This window comes from Macrobrachium rosenbergii, chromosome 19 (genome assembly GCF_040412425.1).
Source record: "Macrobrachium rosenbergii isolate ZJJX-2024 chromosome 19, ASM4041242v1, whole genome shotgun sequence".
In the NCBI taxonomy this organism is placed as follows: Eukaryota; Metazoa; Arthropoda; class Malacostraca; order Decapoda; family Palaemonidae; genus Macrobrachium; species Macrobrachium rosenbergii.
Window position 1 is genome coordinate 3,774,157 of NC_089759.1, and position 12,226 is coordinate 3,786,382.

General features: G+C 37.9%; 1 protein-coding gene across 3 annotated transcripts in view; it reads right to left on the reverse strand.

Moving 5' to 3' along the window:
* LOC136848566 (secretin receptor-like) overlaps positions 1-12,226 on the reverse strand; it is a 192,030-nt gene that overhangs the window by 22,343 nt on the left and 157,461 nt on the right. For all 3 annotated transcript variants that reach the window (XR_010856046.1, XM_067120856.1, XM_067120855.1), the window contains exon 7: positions 7,422-7,578. Coding sequence is in view for 2 of the 3 variants with exons in the window: in XM_067120856.1 (XP_066976957.1) it covers positions 7,422-7,578 (157 nt within the window). In the remaining variant the exon portion in view is untranslated. The remainder of the gene's footprint in view (positions 1-7,421; positions 7,579-12,226) is intronic.

The following is a 12,226-nucleotide window of genomic DNA, read 5'->3' on the forward strand; positions in this document are numbered from 1 at the left end:
TGTTTTGAAGCCTGCTGAACTATATTTTCCTGTTTAAAAAGCACTCTGAGACATATATCTCAAGATGACCACCAAGATGTTTGTCTTTCTTTACATAAGTTTTGTCCCTGCTAGTACATTTTCAAAGTTATGCATACCGTGCTGCTGTTTCTCGATCTGCTACTGTTTACATATGCAGCTGCAGAGTGAAGTGCAGGTAAGCTCTGCCTGAGAGCAGTTGCATCTTCCTTTGCAAACCTTCTTACAGGAGCACTTTGTCAATTCTTGACAGCTTGCTGCAATCGGTGGTAGTGTTGTCCAATGTATCTGCCATGCTTCTTTCTGTGTCCACCCCCATTCAGCTGGACTGCTCATGTGTGGATTACAGTGGGTTGCCTGGCCCCAGATGATCCCAGCCTGGTAGGCTGCACGCTTTGCATGTTCTCTGAGGGCTGCCTGTGTTGGTGGAATTGAGCTGTACGGCCTCTGCTTGCGGGCAAACAGATCTAGTCTTGCTTCGTCCACACCAGTGGCTGCGCTTGATCTGTCGTACATGAGGACAACGAATCTTTCCAGCCTCTGCATGTCAAGATCACGAATTAATGTTGGATGCTGGCTGAGATTGATGAATGTTTCAGTAATATCATCAAATACATTCCAAGTCTGCCATGCAGATTTCTTCGCTTTCCAACGGAAGGCAGACACAATGTCACATCCAGTGAATGCGTGAAAGTAGGGGATCCCTCTAGCTTTCTCAACCCCAATTGCAGAAACTACCTCATGGACTGGAATCCATCGCATATGGGCTCCTTGGCCAAAGTCAGTCCACATTTCCTGAAGACCTAGTTTCCGGAAGGATGGCAGTACAGATATTGCTATGACTAGTACATCTGTGTCATTAGCCTTGATGATTATAGACTTGCTCCCGTCAGTCGTTGCATCCCTAGCATAGAAGTTGTGATATAGCAAAGTCTAATTTCGACGCTCCATGATGAAGTTGGGACTTGATGTCTGCACCATGTTCGATCATGCATACAAACTGAAGCGGTGATGGTGGCACAGCCTGTTCTAAGTCTTTGTCATGAAAATAGCTGCTGAAATTCGACTTCTGACGGAGCATGTCTTGTCTTATTATCCCAGCGGCTTTTACTAGATGGATCGCTTCACAATAACGGGATGCTTCTGATAGGATTGAACCTACATCAGTTTCAACAGCCAACAGAACTTCTCGTCCTTGGCGATTAGCTTGCAGCTGTGGAGTGTGCAGAAGCAGTTGATCCTTGAGTCAAGTAGGATGAACATCAGGCGAGTCAACACCAAGCTGTTCCAGCCTCTGCTTGTAAAGCTTGGTCAAATTAGCAAGCTTGAAAATCGGTGGCCTCTCACTGGCATTTTTCATATCGCAGATGTAGGTGACTAGTTCAGGGAAAGCAATTGGATATGTATCCTTCCAGTGTTCCTGTGGTTTTTCTTGATCCCGCACCTTTAGGCATGCCCGTTCTCGGTTATACAATGCCACCAAACAGACAGAGTGATATTTCACTTCTTGGGCTACGACATCTCCTGCACTTAGTTTGGCGAGAAGTTTTGTATCACTGAGTGTTTTGGCACATTCATTTATTCTCCTATTCACTTGCATTGTCATTGCTTCTCTAAGCTCCCCTCCTTCAGTTTCGCAGAATTCTTTTGTTTTAGTTTCTTGGAGTTTTTGTGGAATCTTACTTCTACTGCCCTCATCACTAGTACCTACATGACTTGCTCTTTTTTCAGCTCGGTGTAACTTTGTGTTGTTGAACAGAAGCCTGCAACTCTCATGATATTGTGCCTTATTTTTTCTCAACGTTTCCTCTATCCCAGAACCTTCGTCAAGTCTTGCAGGATCTAGCTTGATTGGCAGCGCATTGAGTGAGTGAAACAGAGGAATATTCTTTGCCAGGTTCCTATATCTACCATCCCCTCTTCTGGCAGGATTGGCCTGGGGAGATTTTAGATCTTCTTTCTTAACCTCCTGCCATAGGCAACACTTGGTCCAGTCTGTTTTCCATGATCGTCCAGTAGAGTTCGCATCCATGATTACGATGACGTTCAGGGTCGAGGGTTTATCCTTTTACCACCCTGTATATGTAATAGTATAATAGGCCTCTTATGTCCTGTAATATACAATAGGCACTTTCCTGAATGGGATACAACTAGATTCTTGCACTGTGCCATACACCTAGTCCGATCGTTCATCCAGTGTCATAAGCCCCATGCGATCTGTACACCATCCAGATAACCAAAACCCCGTTATCCTTGGTTCGGCTCTCCCGCGCTGGCACGTCCTGTCCATTCAGGTGCGGCTGCCTAACTGATTTGGGGTTGATTAGGCAGCATTTGGGATACCAGTAGGTTTTTGCAGTATGATGCCAACATAAATTTCCTACTTAGCTGGCACAGAACCCCATGCTGAGCTTCACAGCAGTGATGTCACCAATGTGCCTTGGTAGTGCCCGACAACCACTCCTTTAATACAGTGCCTTAACCATGTTATAAACTAGAAAATATACATCAGCAGGCTTCAAAACATAGGAATCCACACTTAGATCATGCAATTCGGACAACTACAAATATTTCTAAGCAAAACATCAACTTCAGGTGGTTATTTTGGCGGCCATCTTGGAAAATGGCCGCCAATTTGGATTTTCAATTGGCCAATCGGGCAGATTTGATTAGTATCCCTTGGAGAACAATTGTGCCAAATTTGATGCTTGTATCATCATTTGCACGAGTCTTCTAAAAAATTACTCTTATCTGCCCCACTATACCTGTCAAACAAAATACAGTTTTTGATATCTGTCAAACAAAATACAGTTTTTGATACCTGTCAAACGAAATCAGTATTTGATATCTGGCAAACAAAATACAGTACTTGATACCTGTCAAAGAAAATACAGTACTTGATACCTGTCAAAGAAAATACAGTACTTGATACCTGTCCTAAAAAATACAACATTTGATACATGTCCAAAAATACTGCTTTTAATACCTGTCCCAAAAAAAGTAGTTTTTGATACCTGTCAAAATTGACGAAGCCCTGGAAGCAAGACTGTTTGGAAGATAAGGGAGAAACATATATCCTTGATAGAATGTGACAATAAATTCAGCTGAGTCCCTGTGGCCTCAACTAAATACACACACACACACACACACACACACACACACACACACATATATATATATATATATATATATATATATATATATATATATATATATATATATATATATATACACACACACACCTTTTCCATTAAACTAATCAAGTATCTGCCCCTACGCCTTCAGGAGAGTCAACACACTCCAGACCATGTTTTCGCCAGAAGATATGACTCGGAATGATGACGCATTTAACACCCGCAATCAGAGGTCATCCCAGGTCACTTGAGGGGATTCCGAAGTCCCACATAATAATCTGCTATGAGGAGATGATAGACAGTGAGAGAGAGAGAGAGAGAGAGAGAGAGAGAGAGAGAGAGAGAGAGAGAGAGAGAGAGAGAGAGAGAGAGAAAGAAATTTCATCTGAAGATCTTTAGAGACCTTTTTTTTTCTCCGTCTATGTCACCATGACGACTTGATTGGCGGGTGCCTTCTTCTTCTTCTTCTTCTTCTTCTTCTTCTTCTGCAGGATCTCTGGAATGATTTTGGGCTCGGCTGTTTTTGCATTTTCTTGATTTTCTTGTTGTTTTTTAAGGTTCTCGGTACAGGGTTATGGGTGCTGGTTGACGCTTTGCTTCTCATTTTCATTTTTGTGTTATTCGTGTTGCCTATTGTGCATAATTATATATATATATATATATATATATATATATATATATATATATATATATATATATATATATATATATATATATATATATATGTGTGTGTGTGTGTGTGTGTGTGTGTGTGTGTGTGTGTGTATATATATACTGTATGTATATGTAAATATACAAATATATATATACACATATACACACACATATATATATATTATATAGATAGATAGATACATAGATAGATAGACAGGCAAATAGATATTCACCTTTCAAGAAGAATAAAGAATATATCTTTAATTTTTAGTCTAATTAACAACAAAAAAAAGTCTGATATTTTACTCAATAATTAAGGCATTTTTAGTTTTCTGTGCAAGTAAACTTTTGTGCCTGCTTTGTCTGTCCGTCCGCACTTAATTCTGTCCGCCCTCAGAGCTTAAAAACTACTGACGCTAGATCATCCACCCTCCAATCATCAAACATACCAAATTGCAGCCCTCTAGCCTACATTTTTATCTGTTCATTAATGTGTTCATTTATCTTATCTTTTTCAGTAAGTGAGATCTCCTCTCTCTGTATTTCCCTTTACCTCCTGTTACTTCTTTCTGATGAACACTGTAATATTCTTTGGAAGTTTGAATTTCAAGTCAATGGCCCCTTTGGTGGGCTTCTTCCATATGAATAGAGTTCATCTCCTGAATAATAATAATAATAATAATAATAATAATAATAATAATAATAATAATAATAATAATAATTACCTTTTGTTGCTTCTTTCTAATGAACGCCATATTCTCTAGAAGCTTGAATTTCAAGTCAGTGACCCTGTGGTGGGCTTGTTCCATATAAATAGGGTTCATCTTCTGAATAATAATGATAATAATAATTTTTCACAAAAAAAAATCTTATTCTCTGGAAACTTGCTCTGTATATTTTGCACATCTCCAGTGACGGTCACGTACCACCCACATCTCCCACCGTGGGAGGCAAACCACATTGCAGCCTATGGTGTTTACTTCGAAGCCGCTTCTATTACGCCTGACCAACCTTCTCCCTGAGATATAATTAATGAGGCCCTATTTTCCTAACGGAGGATCTTACCTTGGAGAGGCTTCAGTGTTTGATGTCTGACTGAGACAAAATTACAAATCTTTTTAGCCGTTGCGACTCTCCACAATGACACTCCAGTACCGGCAATTCCTTATGATTTCAGTAATGTTTCTGTTTACTTTTATTTGACTTGCGTGCTGTTTTTGGTCTTAAAAAACTGGTAAAACGTCTGGTTTTCCTTCTAGATTTGGTGGCAGTTCGTGATGGACAAACGTCCTCCTCTAATTCTGATTTCTCAAGGAATATTTCATCGCTTTCCTGACTGACATTTCGCAAAAGCCTCAATTAGACTGCCTTTAGAAGTCAATCTATGAATGATTTCGAAGCGTTGCTTGGGGACAAAGACAACCTGACTTTCTGCCACGTAAATCTTTCTTTAATCTTTCACTTCGTGTAACTTTCTTTAATATTTCTCAGAGACATTTCAGAGATTTTACCATTTTAAGCCATCTCCAGCATTCTAGAACTGATCTAGAAAAAAATAACAGTTCTAGATTCTCTCATACACAGGATCCAAAAACCTGCCGATGGGTTGACCCACTCTGAGGGAGAACGAGGTAAAGTAGATGTCAAAGGAAGGAATGAATAGATAAATACATTGGGGGAAGAAGAAAGACAACGCTAGGTGGGACAGCTCTGCGAAGTATGAATAAGAGATACAAGGGGGATATTTTGAATGATATGCCGCAAGCTGACGAAGACCTGAATGTACTTACGAATGAATTCACGGCTCATGCATTGAAAAAACTTGTTCTGAATGGCAGATTAAGCTGGACTAGGGCAAGTACAATTCCTTGTACAGCCCCTTGCCTGTGCCAGAACTGAGAACCAAGCAGAGCTGATTCTATAAAAACTGAGCTACACAGCTTTGAGTTCTTGTACTCAGATTTACTGGACCTCGGATCACTGCTCTTTTGATGACTGGATAACTTGTTTAAGAATTACATCTTTTGAAATGTGCAGGAATATAGATATACTGAAACTGTGAAAAGTAAACAGGGTTAACTTCAGTCGCTTTTTCTTTTCCTCTTGAGGAAGCATTTCGTGTCTTAAACCTCCTAGAAGAGATTAAGTTTGTGTTATCTAAAGTCAAATGAAACCATAATACTTAGTGCTTCAAGAGCACCATTAAGGATTGTGGGAGTCTACAGCTTTCAAAGACTGTCTTGTATAATTCCCTTGAATATTTCCCATTGTGAATTCCCCTTGGATCAAATATTTCTTTACTCTGATGTCCAAGCACCTTGCTGTTCTCTTCCTTAGGGACCAGACCTCTCAGCCAATCGTAAATGTAATAAAACAGGAATTTTCTGCTCCATATAAATGTAACAAGATTCCTTAAAATCCCAAAATAAAGAGGGTGTTAAAAGGTGCTTCCATATTGCAGTAGAATGTCACAAACACAAGTTGGCAACCTATCGCATACGCATCACAAACATGTCACATACAAGTCAACGACTTGTTGCTAGTCCTGCCCAGTGCTTCATAGGATTATCCAGCGTTTGACAAAGATTCGTTCTCCAATTAGGGGACCGTAACTAGTTTGCAACCTGTTTGTGATGTGTATGGGATTAGTTGCCGACGCAGGTTGATGACATGTTTTACTGTAGGGCGGACGCCCTCCCAGACTGAAGTAATTAATGTAAACCAGTACTGGTGTCTTATTAGCAAATTCTACACACTGTGTAGGCATTCAGCTTTCATAATTACAGAGAGAGAGAGAGAGAGAGAGAGAGAGAGAGAGAGAGAGAGAGAGAGAGAGAGAGAGAGAGAGAGATGGCATTTCAAATTCACTGTAAAAAAATGTCTTACACAAGAAGCAGTAAAATATAATTGGAAAACGGAGACAGGAAGGCGTTCAGATTTTATACTTACAGGCAAACAGAGAGAGAGAGAGAGAGAGAGAGAGAGAGAGAGAGAGAGAGAGAGAGAGAGAGAGAGAGAGAGAGAGAGGGAGCAGAACGTTTTAAGAGAGATTTTATATCTTGACTTTGAAATCCCTTTAGACACTTACCCCATCCAAGTACAATATACAGCGAGAGAGAGAGAGAGAGAGAGAGAGAGAGAGAGAGAGAGAGAGAGAGTTTTTAAGGGTGAATTTATAACTCGACTTTGAAATCCCTTTAGACACTTACCCCATCCAAGGACAATATACAGCGAGAGAGAGAGAGAGAGAGAGAGAGAGAGAGAGAGAGAGAGAGAGAGAGAGAGAGAGAGTAGAATGTTTTAAGGGTGAATTTATAACTCGACTTTGAAATCCCTTTAGACACCCCATCCAAGGACAATATACAGCGAGAGAGAGAGAGAGAGAGAGAGAGAGAGAGAGAGAGAGAGAGAGAGAGAGAGAGAGAGAGAGAGATGTTTTTAAGGGTGAATTTATAACTCGACTTTGAAATCCCTTTAGACACTTACCCCATCCAAGGACAATATACAGCGAGAGAGAGAGAGAGAGAGAGAGAGAGAGAGAGAGAGAGAGAGAGAGAGTAGAATGTTTTAAGGGTGAATTTATAACTCGACTTTGAAATCCCTTTAGACACTTACCCCATCCAAGGACAATATACAGCGTGATGGCCGAGTTATCTGTGAAGAGCGCCAAGAAAATCAGATTATGCAGGTAAAGGCCTTCCATCAGAATCCACGCGTAGTTGGACAGGATCGAATACTGCCAGATCCCGGTGAAGAGGCGACACGCCCAAGTCTGTAGCGAAAATTGAAGAAGAGGAAGAAGAGATCAGTAAGGTTCGTGCTTTTGTTTACAAAATGAGGTAATCTTCTTGTAACTTTTTTTCTGTAAAAGAAAACTATTGTGACGGCTTTGTCTGTCCGTCCGCACTTTATTCTGTCCTCACTTTTTTTCTGTTCGCCCTCAGATCTTAAAATCTACTGAGGCTAGAGGGATGCAAATTGGTACGTTGATCATCCACCCTCCAATCATCAAACATACCAAATTGCAGCCCTTTAGCCTCAGTACTTTTTATTTTATTTAAGGTTACAGCTAGTCTAATTGTGCTTCTGGCAACGATATAGGATAGGCCACCACCGGGCCGTGGTTAAAGTTTCATGGGCCGCGGCTCATGCAACATTATACCGAGACCATCGAAAGATAGATCTATTTTCGGTGGCCTTGATTATAACGCTGTAGCAGCTGTACTGAAAACTCGATTGCGCCGAAGAAACTTCGGCGCATACTTTACTTGTTTTTCATCGTATGTGCTAAGCTTGTAAATTGAGGAAGAGGAAATAATTATTATTAAGGGCTAAGCTCTTGTTTACAATTGGAGGTGATGTTTTTCGTAAGTTTTTCATTGTATGTGCGATATTTTCACAGCGTGAAAAGTCATTAGTGAATAGTGAAAATTATGTCATACGGCACAAAAGAATAATGTCAAGTATCTGACACATTTGTTAAAAAATTATATTGAAAGACATATAGTTAGTAATATCCGCTGGTGACTTCACTATCTGACCAGCGCAAATTATTCCATATCTGAAATAGATTATATCTATTTTGATCATTTGTTAGTGAATAAACATTATCGTAAAGGGATCAAATCCACTTCAAAACGCGTAAAAAATAATATCTTAGATCTATCGCAATAAGTAGACTAAATTTTTTGTTGAAAAAAAAGCAGCCTTTTCCATTATAAGTCAAAATATACCAAATGAATGTTTTTACAAGCGCTGTAAGTATCTGTCGATCACACTTCCACCTCGACAGACAATAACACTGAGCATATAGCCTCCAGTGACAAAAAGATATCAGATTACAAGCTGCTGAGTAAAAAGTACATTACAAAGCTCTTTAGTACCTCTGTAATCTCTAAACAGTATTCATTTGATAAATGAAAACAAAATACCTTTTTAGTTTTATGTAAAAGATAGTTATCGTGCCGGATTTGTCTGTCCGTCCGCACTTTTTTCTGTCCGCCCTCAGATCTTAAAGACTAATGACACTAGAGGGCTGCAAATTGGTATGTTGATCAGCCACCCTCCAATCATCATGCATATCAAATTGCAGCCCTCTAGTCTCAGTAGTTTTTATTTCATTTAAGGTTAAGGTTGGCCATAATCGTGCTTCTGGCAACGATATAGGACAGGCCACCACCTGGCCGTGGTTAAAGTTTCATGAGGCGCGGCTCATACAGCATTATACCAAGACCACCAAAAGATAGATCCATTTTCGGTGGCCTTGATTATACGCTGTAGCGGCTGTACAGAAAACTCAATTGTGCCGAAGAAACTTCGGCGCATTTTTACTTGTTTTTTAGGGGCAAAATGAGACTATTGTCCTCTTTACTAGATGTCAAAATCCTGAGTAATTTGATAACCATCATATTTTGTGGAATGTAACGTACACTCCATATTCATAAACCGGTTACTGGCGGGCATTTATTTGATTGTCGAATATGAAAATGCTGGAACAAACATTTCAAGAGGCACCAGCCTGTTTGTTTAGATCTCCCAGAAGAATGTAGCATCATCCCTCATCCGCGCGGTGAAATAAAAGATAAACACGAAAAATAAACATAGCGCCCGTTCCCAAAATAACTGCGCTGGGCCCACCTCGTTTTTTGGACTGCCAGGGGAGGAATGTTGCGTATGGGGGAAAAAAATGCGTAGGATTGGGGATGTGAGGTTTGTTTTACTGATATGCCGCAGTGATTTAGTAATTAACAAATGTTTCGATAATCCCCAGTGCAACAGGAAATGGAGTGGAATATAGAGTTTAGGCCATATGCCAAGCACTGGGACCTATGAGGTCATTCAACGCCGGAAAGGGGATTGAGAGTAGGTAGGTTTGACAGGTGAAACAGGAGGAAAACCTCAAAGCAGCTGCACCATGAAATAATTGTTAGGAGAGGGTGGAGAACAAGATGGAAGAAAGATAATAAGAATCGAGGTATAGTAAAAGGAATGAAAGGGGTCGCAGCTAGGGGCCTATGGAAGGGACGCTGCAACGAACCTTTCGTAATGCTAACAGTGCACCGCGTGAGGTGCACTGATGGCACTACTCCTCTACGGGGAATAGGAAATGAAATGAGAGTATTTCATCTTCCTAAACAGAAAACCGAAAAATGGATATTTCGTAAAGAATCGAAAAGCAAAGCAATATAAAGCGAAGGAATAGTGAATGAGGAAGAGTCATAAACTCCGAAGAAAAGGAGGAAGAAAACACAAGAGGAACAAGTAAAAAATGCTCCCAAGAAATAATTTTTCTGTACAGCGTATAATTCTGTATGAAACTCTCAGCCATGGCCCGGTGGTGGCCTATGATATTGTCACTTATAGAGGTGCCAGACGCACGATCATGGATTATTTTAACCTTAAATAAAATAAAAACTACTGAGGCTAGAGGGCTACAATTTGGTATATTTGATGATTGGAGGGTGGATGATCAACATTCCAATTTGCAGCCCTCTAACCTCAGTAGTTTTTAAGATCTGGGGGCGGATAGAAAAAGTGCGGACAGAAAAATGTGCGGACGGACGGACAAAGCCGACACAACAGTATTTTTTTACAGAAGACTAAAAGTGATAGAACTGCCTCTAAAAGGATGGAAGGTTATATCAATCAGTAAAACACAAAAGCAAAGAGAGAATTCCAGTGCTTTTTCAAAAAGCAAAAGAAAAATCATTGAACCGTGCAGTCATAGGATGACTGGTTTCCAGAGTATATATCTAGGGCCTGACTTAAGTACAGGAGAGCACCTTAACCCTGATCTCAATGGAGTATCAGCCAAAATAATGCCCACAGAAAGAGACGGTAGCATCACCTAGCAATTAAGAGAAAGAGTCGAAGGTAAATATTATTATGGGGGAAGCTTAAAAACCCACAGAATATGATGTTCATTTGTAAAAGATGTAAAACTATGGTAAAACAAAGATGGAAACTGTACCTGAAGAAGAAAACTGTATGTCTTTGAAAGCTTGTACTTTGTAAATTAAAGACTCTGAAATCTAAACCAGACCTTCTTATTGTAGCCTAACACGCATAATATGGATATATATACAGAGCAGAAGTTTTGAGGCTATTCTGTGAATATATATATATATATATATATATATATATATATATATATATATATATATATATATATATATATATATACACATATATATATACATATATATATATATATATATATATATATATATATATATATATATATATATATATATATATATATATATATATATATATATATATATATATATGTAGTGAGGATTGAGAGGATTCTATCAACAGGTAGACATCAGTAGGTGTAGGAAGAAGGATCAGTCCTTTATTCCTTTTCAAAGTTCTTTATTGTTGCTGCGACGTTTCAGGACGAAAAGTCCCATTTTCAAGTTATAAAAATAGAAGTTAAAAGTTAAAATAACAACTCGGACTAAAAATTAAGCAAAAAAAAACGGATTAAAAATTAACTTTATATATATATATATATATATATATATATATATATATATATATATATATATATACATACATATACAAATAATATGAAAGTCAAGTACAAAGGAAAGGGAGGAATGGTACTCATTCCTCCTTTCCTTTGTACTTGACTTTTATATTATTTGCATATATATATTTTTTAAGTTGATTTTTAATCGTTTTTTTTTTTTTTACTAATTTTTAATCCGAGTTGTTATTTTAACTTTTAATTTCTATTTTTATAGTTTGAAAATGGGACTTTTCGTCCTGAAACGTCGCAGCAACAATAAAGAACTTTGAAAAGGAATAAAGGACTGATCCTTCTCCCTACACCTATTGATATATATATATATATATATATATATATATATATATATATATATATATATATATATGCATACACAAGAAGGCACTAAAGCAGACAGCTTGGTGCATGGTTTTCCTTTATTCATCACGGCCTACGTTTCGAGATCCTTGTCTCAGCCTCAAGGCTAAAAATACAAAGTAAAATATACAGATACAGCAAGAAAAGTTAGAATGTATGTACAAATAAATGTACCAAGCTGTCTGCTTTAGTGCCTTCTTGCGTATTTTTTTTGAGGAATAAGCCTCACTCTCACACTAATGTATATACACATATATATATATATATATATATATATATATATATATATATATATATATATATATATATATATATATATATATATATATATATATATGTATAAATATGTGTGTGTTATATATACATATTTATATATGCATATATATATTCATATATATATATATATATATATATATATATATATATATATATATATATATAAATATGTATATATAATACATATATATATTCATGTAATACATATATATACATATATATACAGTATATATATATATATATATATATATAT